General features: G+C 38.5%; 1 protein-coding gene across 2 annotated transcripts; it reads left to right on the top strand.

Annotated features, from left to right (window-relative positions):
- The first annotated feature begins 944 nt into the window (after nucleotides 1–944).
- On the top strand, nucleotides 945–3,067 carry LOC311091712 (uncharacterized protein). Of its 2 annotated transcripts, XM_084127745.1 has the most exons (4): nucleotides 945–1,686; nucleotides 1,929–2,072; nucleotides 2,265–2,473; nucleotides 2,749–2,913. In XM_084127745.1, exons 1-4 carry the CDS (start codon nucleotides 1,509–1,511, stop codon nucleotides 2,773–2,775), a joined length of 558 nt encoding a protein of 185 aa, XP_083983871.1. In that variant the 5' UTR covers nucleotides 945–1,508; the 3' UTR covers nucleotides 2,776–2,913. The 2 variants fall into 2 exon arrangements, with proteins under 2 accessions (XP_083983871.1, XP_083983870.1); XM_084127744.1 differs by having other exon boundaries at nucleotides 2,265–3,067.
- The last annotated feature ends 11,089 nt before the right edge of the window (nucleotides 3,068–14,156 follow it).

Genomic DNA, 14,156 nt, shown 5'->3' with positions numbered 1-14,156 from the left:
CATCATTCTTGCCTGAGCAGCCTTCATCTTCATCATCCTCATCCTCGCCTGGGCAGCCTTCCTCTTCATCATCCTCATCCTCGCCTGGGCAGCCTTCATCTTCATCATCCTCGCCTGGGCAGCCTTCATCTTCATCATCCTCGCCTGGGCAGCCTTCATCTTCATCATCCTCGCCTGGGCAGCCTTCATTGCCTTCCTATGCGCAGCCTTCATCATCATCATCATCATCTTCTCTTGCTCCACCCTTATCTTCACTCTTATCAGTGATTCAAAATCGCAGATGTCTGAGACACTCTCATTAAGGGAGGTGGGTAGATTAATTTGCTTAATTATTGGGATGGTCTGGCTGTATTGCACTTGTAGAACTAACAATAGATTATATGAAATTATATATTATTTATATTTGTTTGTATTTCTCCTCTTCCAGATATCCTCTTTAAGGCCATCAAGAAAAAGACAGGTATGTGACTTGCCATGTGATACTTTATATGCTCAATTTTTTTGGCATAATTATGACTTTGCTTGCCAGTATCCACAATGCGATGAAACATAATGTTACAGGAACCACTGCCTTGAGTAAGTGTTATATTCTCTCATTCAGTATTCAGGAAGTACCGTCTGTGACACAGACTACAGCGATGTCACAGACTACAGCGATGTTGACCAAACATACCAAAAATCAGCTCAGATGAATCGGATGGTAGTTCTTCTGGACATGACATGGTCAAAAATGGCCAGACACCTTGAGTTTGTCCATCGCAGAGGGAACACTGCAGCTGGCAAAAATGAGTAAAGTCCTAATGGCCATGGAGAAAGGAACACTGTCTGACTACAAAGGAAAGATGCATCTGTCAGTATGAACTACACGCGAAACTTCATCATAGTTCATAAAGGACACTATTTTCTTGAAACCTTTGCTCACTTCTAAGCCGACTGGTGTGTTTAGAGCACACAGAGGTCGAACTCTTTTCCTGCCCTGGGCATCATCATCTTTAGGTTTCAGAGGACAGTTTTTGATATGTTTCCAAAGGCTACGCTTGTTATAAGGCCCTTGGCAGTAAATGCAGTGAATAAATTCTTTGGCTCTTTGTCTATTTTTTGAACGGTAGTAGGCAATCATCTCCCCATGTCCTTGTCTCACCACATCTGTGTTGTGGGCAAAGTTGCCCCTTTTTCAAAGGAGGTTCAACTGTACTCGTCTTTCTTTGGAATGTTTTGGAAATGCTATTGCCTTTACAACCCCCACTTCGTTGCGATGGACAAATTCAAGGTGTCTTGCCATTTTTGAATATGGCTTAGAGCAATTAAGGCAATACTGCTTCTTGTACGCCTTGCGGAGTTCCGTCTTTGGTGATGGCATTGACTGAATAAAAGTCTTATCACCAGACAAGGTGTTTGTCTCTTTAGATTGGCATTTCATCTTTTTTGGTGATGGTACAGTCATAAATTGATCAGATGAACTACCTGCCTCGTTGGGAGATGTTGGATGTATCAAAGCACTTTTGACAATGTCATGTCCAGAAGAACTACCATCCGATTCATCTGAGCTGATTTTTGGTATGTTTGGTCACATCAGACCCCATCCTGTTGAACAAGTGCTCTCCCAGCTGCTAATGGCCATGGAGAAAGGAACACTGTCTGACTACAAAGGAAAGAAACTTGATGACATTGAAATTGACCCAAATGGTACGAGTATACTTGGACTGTCTGTGTGTATCTGTTCTTTACATATTTGCAAAACAATGTATATGTTACCGGCAAAGTGTGTAATCCGGAATTCTATAGAATGCCCTAGGTAATGTAGGTAGGTAACTTAGGTAACCATCAGGCATTCTATACAATAACGGGATTTCACACTTTGCCGGTAACATATATAATCATGTCACAGATGGTAAGTATAAGCAATAAAGTGTAAATTTTTTTGTCAGTGAATTATTTAGAGCAACTTGAGGCCCAAGGTGATTCCATGTCAAGTGATGAGGAGGATTACAGTGACCTATCTCAGAAAACAGCACCAGCAGAGACTGATCAACTTGTTCAATCTGATCAATCTGTTTCATGGGAGGATCAAGGTAAGAAAAATCTCTAAACTACACAAACAACAATAATCAAATAAACATGAATCAGCTCCATGCAGCAATATCCAGCCAAATGAAAAAAATATACACATTAGGACACATTAGTCTTGATTTGGTCTTTACTCACCAATTTAGTTGTAATGAGAATGTGTAATGAGTATTTACTTGTTTTTAACTATTTCATAGGTTCTTCAAACGCTCCAAAAAAGAAATGGGAGGACAGTGAGGTAAAAGCAGTAGAGAGACACATGATGAAGTTCATCAAGACATACAAAGTTCCTGGTAAGCAAGACTGTGAAAGATGCATTCACGCAGAGCCAGAAGCTTTGAAGCAGCGAACATGGACTGGTGTGAAAAATTATGTGCGGAACAGGATCACGACTCTTAAAGAAAAGGTGGTTTGTAGGGTGGCACAAACACTTTAACACTTTGCACATTATGCTCTTTTTGTAAGAAATGGAGCTAAATTAAAAGAAATGAGGATATAGGTGTAGAAATATTTTGAGGATGGAATGAAACAGAATATAAAGTGCAAAGTTAGAGTATAAGAAGGCTAATGAAGAAGTAGAGGATATTAAGATAGTCAATTTTCATTATTCAGTTTTCTTTGTTCAGTTGCAATGAAGTTGGATGGAATGTCATGTTAAACTTTTTGATATTTCTGTCATAGAGGGAGGAGAGAATGTTAAGAGGATAAAAAGGGAAGAGTGAATAGGTGTGTTGGACATGGGCCGTGGCTGGATGTAACCGATCGGTGAGAGTTGCAGTGTGCAGGCGGGAGGAGCTGAAAACAGACACGTGAGTCGGACACTTTCTGCTTCCCGTAGTGACGCAGAGCCAGAAGCTTTGAAGCAGCGAACATGGACTGGTGTGAGAAATTATGTGCGGAACAGGATCACGACTCTTAAAGAAAGGGTGGTTTGTAGGGAGGCACAAACACTTTAACACTTTGCACATTATACTCTTTTTGTAAGAAATGGAGCTAAATTAAAAGAAATAAGGATAAAGGTATAGAAATTAAAATTGAGAGACGCTCACGCTGTGTTTGCATACTTTACCACAGCTGAAGTGAAATAAATGCATTATTTGCCAAATACACAGATATTTCAGAGACATTTTCATGCAATACATGTACTGCTTAATACAGCATCTGTTTGTACAAGAATAAAGTTCAACATAAGCCTAAATACCGATGAAGTGGGGTCTACATTGTATCAGTTTTATTTGGATAAACATGACAATATAACAGCGTGACTACATGAAAGGGGATTTCACTGTTATAAAAACAGATTTGTGAGCATTAGTGGAACTAAAGGTGTGAGAATTAACTCTTAATCATTGTGTTGCAGTGGATTCGGCCAATCGTGGATCAGTTGTGTCGTCATCAGAGCTCATGAGTCGCTCTGGAGAAGCTGCGCTGGCTGAGTCCTCCTGCTCTCCAATCGCTCTCGCCGTACTCTGATACCATACGTCACAGTCACGGGGCTTCGCTGTCTGAAGTCGGACACAAGTTCTAACCGGCATGCACTGCTCAAGTCAGCTGCTGATCGGTCTGCGCAGCGCTGCATGAAGTCCAACAAGCCTAATGCTCTCCTCCCTCTTTACATCCCTTTACATTCTCCTCCCTCTTTACATCCCTTTACATTCTCTCCTCCCTCTTTTCATCCCCTTTACATTTTCTCCTCCCTCTTTACGTCCCCTTTACATTCTCCTCCCTCTTTACATCCCTTTACATTCTCTCCTCCCTCTTTACGTCCCCTTTACATTTTCTCCTCCCTCTTTACGTCCCCTTTACATTCTCTCCTCCCTCTTAACATCCCCTTTACATTCTCTCCTCCCTCTTTACGTCCCCTTTACATTCTCTCCTCCCTCTTTACGTCCCCTTTACATTCTCTCCTCCCTCTTTACATCCCCTTTAAATTCTCTCCTCTCTCTTAACATCCCCTTTACATTCTCTCCTCCCTCTTTACATCCCCTTTACATTCTCTCCTCCCCTTTTACATTATCTCCTCCCCTTTACATCCTCTTTACATTCTCCCCTCCCTCTTTACATTCTCTCCTCCCTCTTTACATTCCCCTTTACATTTTCTCCTCCCTCTTTACGTCCCCTTTACATTCTCTCCTCCCTCTTTACGTCCCCTTTACATTCTCTCCTCCCTCTTTACATCCCCTTTATATTCTCTCCTCCCTCTTTATGTCCCCTTTATATTCTCTCCTCCCTCTTTACGTCCCCTTAACATTCTCTCCTCCCTCTTTACGTCCCCTTTACATTCTCTCCTCCATCTTTACGTCCCCTTTACATTAGGCTTGTTGGACTTCATGCAGCGCTGCACAGAACGATCAGCGGCTAACTTGAGCAGTGCTTGATGGTTAGAACTTGTGTCCGACTTCAGACAGCGACGCCCGTGACTGTGCCATAAGGCATCAGAGTACAATGAGAGTGATTGGAGAGCAGGAGGACTCAGCCAGAGCAGATTCTCTAGAGCGACTCACGAGCTCTGATGATGACACAGCTAATCCACGATTGGCAGAGTACACCGCTTGACAACGATCACGTGCGTTTCATGTTTCTTCTCACACCTTCAGTTCCACTAAGGATCACAAATCTGTTCTTTATAACAGTAAAAGCTCTTTTCATGTAGTTGCGATAAATGTTTATCAAAATAAAACAATGTAGACCCCACTTCACTGGTATTTAGGCTTATTTTGAACTTTATTCTTGTACAAACAGTAGTGCATGTATTGAATGAAAATGTCTCTGAAATATCTGTATCTGGAAAATAATGCGTTTATTCCACTTCAGCTGTGGTAAAGTATGCAAACTTAGCCTGAGCGTCACTACGGGAAGCAGAAAGTGTCTGACATCACATTCTCTCGTCTGCACACGGCAACTCTCACCAATCGGTTACATCCAGCCACAGCCCATGTCCAGCACACCTAATATAAGGGATGAATAGAGGGAGTAAATGTAAAGAGGATGAAAAGAGGGAGGAGTAAAGCGGGTAAAAAGAGTGAGGAGTAGAGTTAGAGGATGAAGAGGAGGAGTAAAGAGGATGAAAAGAGGGAGTAGTAAAGAGGGTAAAAAGATGGAGGAGTAGAGTTAAAGAGGATAAAGAGAGGGAGGAGTAAAGCGGGTAAAAAGAGTGAGGAGTAGTTAGAGGATGAAGAGGAGGAGTAAAGAGGGTAAAAAGAGGGAGGAGTAGAGTTAAAGAGGATGAAAAGAGGGAGGAGTAAAGGGTAAAAAGAGGGAGGAGTAGAGTTAAAGAGGTGAAGAGGAGGAGTAGAATTAAAGAGGATAAAGAGGGAGGAGTAAAGCGGGTAAAAAGAGTGAGGAGTAGAGTTAAAGAGGATGAAGAGAAGTAGAGTTAAAGAGGATGAAAAGGAGTAAAGTGGGTAAAAAGAGGGAGGAGTAGAGTTAAAGAGGGAGGAGTAGAGTTAAAGAGGGAGGAGTAGAGTTAAAGAGGGAGGAGTAGAGTTAAAGAGGATGAAAAGGAGTAAAGCGGGTAAAAAGAGGGATGAGTAGAGTTAAAGAGGGATGAGTAGAGTTAAAGAGGGAGGAGTAGAGTTAAAGAGGGAGGAGAGAATGTAAAGGAGGAAGTAGAGAGATTTTGAAGAAGGGTGGATGGAGGAAGTACAGAGGATAGTTGGGCACTGAGAATCATTCCCACCTCCAAGTTAATTGATTTTTCATTGTTGTTCTTTTAAAAAAAAGAATAATTTGAAGTTCTGTCATTAACTGCAATGTGCACTTTCAACACAATGTGTCCAAGACTGTTAATATTAAAGAGTCATTTAATCGGAGTGTGTGTCACTAGAGTCCCCAAAGAGTCGTTCAATTGGAGTGTGTGTGTGTGTCACTTGAGTCCCCAAAGAGTCATTTAATCGGAGTTTGTGTGTGTCTCGAGTCCCCAAAGAGTCATTTAATCGGAGTGTGTGTGTGTGTCACTAGAGTCCCCAAAGAGTCATTTAATCAGAGTGTGTGTCACTAGAGTCCCCAAAGAGTCATTTAATCGGAGTGTGTGTGTCTCTCTAGTCCCCAAAGAGTCGTTTAATATGAGTGTGTGTGTGTCACTAGAGTCCCCAAAGGGTCATTTAATCGGAGTGTGTGTGTGTCACTAGAGTCCCCAAAGGGTCGTTTAATCGGAGTGTGTGTGTCACTTAAGTCCCCAAAGAGTCATTTAATCGGAGTGTGTGTGTCACTTAAGTCCCCAAAGAGTCATTTAATCGGAGTGTGTGTGTCACTCGAGTCCCCAAAGGGTCATTTAATCGGAGTGTGTGTGTGTCACTAGAGTCCCCAAAGAGTCATTTAATCGGAGTGTGCGTGTCACTCGAGTCCCCAAAGGGTCATTTAATCGGAGTGTGTGTGTCACTAGAGTCCCCAAAGGGTAATTTAATCGGAGTGTGTGTGTCACTCGAGTCCCCAAAGGGTCATTTAATCGGAGTGTGTGTGTGTCACTAGAGTCCCCAAAGAGTCATTTAATCGGAGTGTGTGTGTCACTTCGAGTCCCCAAAGGGTCATTTAATCGGAGTGTGTGTGTGTCACTAGAGTCCCCAAAGGGTCATTTAATCGGAGTGTGTGTGTCACTAGAGTCCCCAAAGAGTCATTTAATCGGAGTGTGTGTGTCACTCGAGTCCCCAAAGAGTCATTTAATCGGAGAGTGTGTATCACTATTTTTATTTGTATAGAGTTTTTTTTGACAATTACTACACTTTACAGAAGAACATGCCTAATGTCTTAACCCCAGTGTGTAGCCAAAGATGACTCTGATGAGGAAAACTCCTTAAGATGTTTTTGTGATAATGATTAGTTTACAGTCGATGCTAAATTAACTAGAGGGATGCAGCCGGTGGTCAGTGAAAGGTTCTCTGCCATGAAGTGAAGTCCGTTTTATTTCTATAGCGCATGATACAATACAGATGGTTTCAAAGGAGCTTCACAGACATAAAATAACTTGCAAATGTCAACAATTATGAAATGAATAATGTAGAGCTGTTTTACAGTTGAAATTAAAGACAATAGTGTTATTATTCAGCTCAATTCTGTTCATCTTTTGCTTCTGATAGTCATTCAGTCAAATCAATAATATTTCTGAATGTTAATTGTCATTCCCCAACTGAGCAGCCAAAGGCACTTGATCTCAAGCTACAAATCAGACAAAAAATGTAGGCTACCCATTTACAGTGATCTTGCAGAAAAGAAGAAACCCAGTTTACTCTCTCACACCTGTATCTCTGCACTAGCTTGATTTCACTGTCCAGTATTGGAACTTTGAATTGTAATATTCTACTTCTGTCTTCTTAGGATAAATAATATATAACATCTCAACAATGTCCTGAAAGTATACCTTAACCAGAGTATGTGTATCACCATGGTCCTCAAAGTATGACTTCATCAGAGTTTGTGTTTAATGTCCCCAAAATGGACATAAAAAATACTGTCCCTAAAGTGAAGGCAAAATGTCAGGTCTTTAAGGAAGGCTTTTATTGATAAAATCAAGTGATAATTGTGATGACAGCTTCTCCAGAAGTGCAGTCATATCTTTCTTTTGTCTCTAGACCCTTCAGAAAGGGGTGTCCCTAAAGGTAGGGTTCCCAGTCATACGTCCTCACATTGTGGTTAAGTAGGTATGTGTGTGTGTGTGTGTGTGTGTGTGTGCGCGTGTGTGTGTGTGTGTGTGTGTGTGTGTGTGTTGAGAGAGTGAGAAAGAGAGAGTAAGAGAGAGAGATGTACACACACACACAATCTGACAACATTGGGGATCACCTTACTATAGTTATTACAATGTCTCACAGGAGAGTATAGTTCTGACTATATTCTGTGAAGGAGAACATCTGTCTTTCATAGTGCGTCAGTGGAATGACAGACCGGGCGTGTCGACCCGTCCCTGCCTGATCATTACAGCTTCACCAATTAGGTCCTTAGAACATTCAATATTGATGAATTCATTCTTCAGTTTTTCACATTTCACCACAGAGCAGTTATATCATAATCATAGCCTACCTTTGCAGATCTGTTCTGCACAAGTTCAGCAAAGTCATATTCACAAGAATCTAAAGCACGAGTACATAATACACTTTTGCTTACACCACACTAGCACTATAATTGCTGCAGTGTCCCTGAGTTATAACTGCAAAGTGCAGATAAGCAACTGAATCGAGCTGCCGGTTCTATAACAATCACTCTCAAAGCAAGCAATATGTTCCTCTGACATTTTCTCCATTTGGGCTAATACAAGACTCTTAGACAACTCTTAACAGCAATTTCCTTGTTGTTACGTTTCCTATGGAAGTGCCATTAAGGCAGTCGAAGTACATGGTGCCTTGGATGTGAACTAGAGAGTAGTGAATTGCTACAGAATGTTCATGAATATCCCAAGATTTCCTCTCATTCGGAAGGACTAATTTATGTAAGGTAAAGCTGATATGTATCTTTAATTTTGTATTAACAAATTATTTCCCTCAGCCCTCACTGAAGGTACATGCGAGTAATCAGCAAGCATAATGAGTAAGTAGTTGCTACATTTACTTAATTTACTAGGGCTGGCCGATATACAGGTGCTGGTCATAAAATTAGAATATCATCAAAAAGTTTATTTATTTCAAGAATTCAACTAAACAGGTGAAACTAATATATTATATAGACTCATTACATGCAAAGTGAGATATTTCAAGCCTTTATTTGTTATAATTTTGATGATTATGGCTTACAGCTTATGAAACCCACGAAATCAAAATCCCAGAAAATTAGAATATTACATTAAATCACATGAAATCACACAGTAATTACACAGTGATACCATGGTCATTGAACCAGGTGTTGGTTCTTTTGGCAGTGTGGGCAGGTGCAAATCCTGCTGGAAAATGAAGGAAGCATGAAGTGCTTTGAACATGTCCTGGTAGACGGCTGCGTTGAGTGGACAGCACAGTGGACCAACACCAGCCGATGACATGGCTCCCCAAACCAACACAGACTGTGGAAACTTCACGCTGGACTTCAAGCATCTTGGATTGTGTGCCTCTCCATTCTTCCTCCAGACTCTGGGACCTTGGTTTCCAAATGAGATGCAAAATTTGCTCTCATCAGAAAAGAGGACTTTGGTCCACTGTGCTTTATTAAATCCAGAGTCAACACAGCCGTCTACCAGGACATTTTCAGAGCACTTCATGCTTCCTTCATTTTCCAGCAGGATTTGCACCTGCCCACACTGCCAAAATAACTAACACCTGGTTCAATGACCATGGTATCACTGTGTAATTACTGTGTGATTTCATGTAGTATTCTAATTTTCTGGGATTTTGATTTTGTGGGTTTCATAAGCTGTAAGACATAATCATCAAAATTATAACAAATAAAGGCTTGAGATATCTCACTTTGCATGTAATGAGTCTATATAATATATTAGTTTCACCTGTTAAGTTGAATTCTTGAAATAAATCAACTTTTTGATGATATTCTAATTTTATGACCAGCACCTGTATATATTTTATCTAACCAGAATTTATTGGATTGTCAAAAATGGGCGTTAAAAAGCTAGGTTGGTGGAGGAGAGAGGTTGAAAAATAAGAGTGATTGGTGACAAAAAGAAAAATCGTTTTTTACAAAAAGGTGGAGCAAGTTATTACACTTTGAAAGATTAGAAAGAAAAACATTGTATCCTCTTGAATATCATGCACTGATGAATTATTCACAAAATAAAAAAAATTAAAAAACGGTGAAATTTACGGTAAAAAAGCTGTGATTGCCAATATTTTACCGTAAAAAATATGGTGGCAATCTTTTATGTTTTACGGGACTTAAATTTAAGGGCAAAAAAAAAACACAATGTAAAAAAATTCCAGTATTTTACCATAAAAAATATGGTAGCAACCTTACTTTGGACTTAAATTTACTGCAAAAAAAAAAAACCATCAGCAGGACTTAAATGTGTGGTAAAAAAAAAAAAACATCAGCTGTGGTTCCCAGTACTTTACCATAAAAAATACAGAAGTAACCTTTTAGTTTTTACGGGACAACCCTTATATTTCATTAACCAATAAACTTTATAATTCAATTTCACTAAAGTATTAAAATCTGCTTTATACCTCTGTAATATACTGATAACCACCATAATAACACAGGTGGTAAAAAAGAAAATCACATGATGATTCAAAGTTTACCACCATTAGTTTTCCACAAACTGAGGCACCTATTAACATAAAGAAGGTGCACAGTGTCATACACACAAATACAAAACTCCATCATGGTGACACACAAGGCTCCAAATAATGCCATACACATTCATTAAACAATATATGATGTAATATAAACCCCAAATATACATAACTGATAACAAAAACTAAGAAGAAACATACTTTTTTAAATGAAATAACATCAAATATGAAGTGTCACGCAGGGAATTCTGGGAATGTCAATTTAGAGAAACAACAAGAACAGAAAAAGAGAAGAGATGAGCAGAAACACAAGAACTACAACTGACTTCAGCCACAGCCTTAGATCAACTGAAGATAAAAAAAAATTAAAAAAACATTAAATCTCTCAAGATCTCATCAGAGGATTAAACAACTCCACAAACAGCATTACCAGCTTCACTTATCACTAACCAGATAGACTTTATTTCTGTCATACATCTACAGTTCTGTTTGAGAATTAACAGAGGTTTAGATGTTGATGATTTATTGTTTCATTTGAAGTTACCATGATGGTGATCAGTGTTTTCTTTTACTTTCTATCATTAGTTTTCCTTTGACTGCCGTAACTCTGTGTTTATAAGACATGTTGGTTATGGCAAGAAAATCAGAGAAAAAATGAATCAGGTGATGTTGGTTAAGTATTTGTAATTGATGATGACATAATCATCATGTAGTGGCCTCATATAGAGTCTTACCTTTGATTATATGGTTCATTACATTTACATTATTGGTTGTAGTAGCTCAGTAGTATGATTCTACAACATGTGATCCATCAGTGTTGTGATAATCTGAAGAATTTTTAAAACATTGTGCACAATAAAGGTTTGAACTACTGTGTCTCTCAGACACACACAGACATCAAGATTCAGCATATGACTCTCAACAACGGTGATGATAAAAGTGCAGTGCATGATGGGAGCTATCAATCAAAACGCATCAATATCTCCCAGCATGAATAAATTATGCTGAATTGGCTTAGTATTTTCTTTTATTATTATTATCTGCTTTTATTTTTGCTGTTGTTTTTGTTGCAACTTTTTAGTAGCTTGTTTTGTGATGTTCAGAGTTTTATCTGATTATTTTGTTGATTGTCACCGTTGTTGAGATTCATACGCTGATTCTTGATGTCTGTGTTGGTCTAAATCACTCAGTAGTTCAAAACCTTTTTTGTACACCATGTGTTTTTAAAGTTCTTCAGATTATCTGTTTGTCACTGCAGGTTCGCATGCGGTAGGGTCACAGAGCTATTATACTCAAAAACGTGAAATATATTAGTATTAAAAATGTCTTCATACAATGAAAGATAAGACTCTTTATGAGATCAGTGAATCAGGCCACTACATGTCATCCTCAATAAATAGCCAGCAACACCTGATCACATTTTCTCTCTCATTTTCATGCCATAACGAAGGTGTTTTATAATCACACTTAAAGCAGCCAGAGAAAATCTAACGTTAGAAAGGCAAGGGTCAAGAGCCCAACTAAAGCAAACACTAATCTCCACAATGGTGACTTCAAACTTTATTATTTTCAATAAAACGTCAACGTCTAAACCTCTGGTAATTCTCAATAATAACTTTTATGACAAATTGGTTTGTAATACAATATTTTTAAATTACAGGCAACCACAGCTGGCAGGGTTTTTTTAATTTATTTTTTATTTTTATTTGACCATAAACTGAAGTTCAATGCCATAAAACCTAAAATATTACAACCGTATTTTAACAGTAAAGCACTTGCAACCAGCTGCCAGTTTTTTACCGTAAACTTTAGTTCAGTGGCATAAAAACTAAAATACTGTATTTCTACTGTATTTTCAACAGTAAATTACAGGCAACCACAGCAGGCAGGGGTTTTTTTGTTGTTGTTATTGTTGTTTTTTGACCATAAATTGAGGTTCAATGCCATAAAACCTAAAATATTACTACCATATTTTAACAGTAAAGCACCTGCAACCAGCTGCCAGTTTTTTACCGTAAACTTTAGTTCAGTGGCGTTAAAAACTAAAATATTTCCACCGTATTTTCAACGGTAAAGTACTGGCAACCACAGCTACCAGTTTTTTACCGTAATCTTTAAATCACTGCCATAAAACCTAAAATATTACTACCATATTTTTTATGGTAAATCGCTTGCAACAAGCTGCAAACTTTAGTTCAATGCAACAAGCTGTAAACTTTAGTTCAATGGCGTAAAACTGGCAACCACAGCTGCCAGTTTTTTACCGTAAATTTCAGTTTATTGTTCACGGAAAGCTACGGTAAATGCAACGGTAAGGTTTTTTTACAGTGTACTTCCAAAATCCGTACATTTAACAGTATTTTACTGTAAAAATACATGAAATGTCCTGTGAGACCTATTACAGTTTTTCACTGTATATACAGTAAGGGTACATACTGTTAAGGAATTAACATGTCTATTCCGTTGCTTTTTTACAGTTTTTTTTATAGTTAAATTTATTTTTTTTTTTTAACAGTGTAATCACAGACTGAGAGTATTTCTCTGGGGTTCTGGCCTCCACATTGCACTGTAACTGTAAATATTTTGGTAACAGTGCTTACAAACTCACAATCTGTGCTTCACATCACACATTTTGCTATGCCTCGGGGTAAGACAGCTAATAGTGGCTAACCTCACTCTCTTCAGAAGTTCCCATGGTGAATGAATGCCTATGGGCTGTAATGCATGAAATCCATTATAGTCTCTTTATTTTCATAAGCAGAAATGCAGAAGGCTGATGTATGCTCTCACATCCCCTGCTGTATTTCCTCTAATAATGTTATGCCACATACTGAGGTAACATTCAAAGATGTCCAAAATAAAAAATCTTCATTAAGTCTCGTTAAGATGATCGAGTCTCTTCAGAAAATTTGGGCTAAACTGCTCAATTCATATGGATTAGTTTTACGAACTCTTTATGAACTTTTTGAAGCGTCAGAGTGGTAGTTGTGTAGCTGTCAATGGAGGAACAGAAAACACAGATTTCATCAAAAAGATCTTCATTTGTGTTCGGAAGATGAACGAAAGTCTTACGCATTTAGAACGACATGAGGATGAGTAATTAATGACAGAATTTTCATTTTTGGATGAACTATCCCTTTAATAGCTTTCATTTTAGTTTTCTTTATGGTTATCATTCTTGAACAGGCCTTAAATCTTCATTTCTAAACCACAGTCCGTGCTCTCCATCTAGCCTACTTTCATTGAAAGAAAAGTTTCAGTTTATTCTGAAAAATATCTTATTTTGTGTTCCACAGAAGAAAGTTGTACTAAATTGAAACAACAGGAGAATGAGTAAATGATTACAGTTTTTACGTTTTGGGAAAAATAAATAAAAATCTCGGCAAAGTCTTCCCACTACACATCTCAGATTAAGCAAGAACAATCAATAGGTCATAGACACCTCAAATGGAACAGGCTACTTTCTCCAAAAGAAATCACTTGAAGCTCTTTAAAATTCCATCCAATCTAAGATTCTTGACATCTGCACAATTTATGACATACCTCGTCCTCACGCCGATTTGGTTTTGATTAGATGACTTTGCTGTACCAGTATTTGAACTAGCAAGAGTATTGATAACAAGCAAGAAAACAGGCACAATAATTTCACACCATCCCTTAGAGATATGAACTCCCTGAACACAGCATTCCAGAACCACACTGTCATTCTTCTCTTCTGATTAAACCCTGCGAACATCTAATTAAATCCAGCCTCAATAGTCTCAGATGGAATCTACAATATGAAGTATGTCCAAAAGGAAGAATCATAATAGCATGATGATGACTATGCAGTATGGCACTTTCCATTCAGTAGGTCTATACACTTTAATGAGTTTCTTTTGTGAGCAATATTAGATATTATGTGTCCCACATTTCATGCACAGCTCA

The sequence above is a fragment of the Abramis brama genome (assembly GCF_963993115.1).
Source record: "Abramis brama genome assembly, chromosome: 11".
Lineage (NCBI taxonomy): Eukaryota > Metazoa > Chordata > Actinopteri > Cypriniformes > Leuciscidae > Abramis > Abramis brama.
Note: the sequence above shows the minus strand (reverse complement) of the source record. Positions and strands in the feature narration are given on the sequence as shown.

Bases quoted from the DNA above. Each gene is read 5' to 3' on its own strand.
- LOC311091712 (XM_084127744.1), top strand. From the start codon at position 1,509: ATGTCATGTCCAGAAGAACTACCATCCGATTCATCTGAGCTGATTTTT. The intron at 1,687-1,928 runs GTACGAGTATAC...TTTTTTTGTCAG, and splicing joins CATTGAAATTGACCCAAATG to TGAATTATTTAGAGCAACTT. The intron at 2,073-2,264 runs GTAAGAAAAATC...ACTATTTCATAG, and splicing joins TGTTTCATGGGAGGATCAAG to GTTCTTCAAACGCTCCAAAA.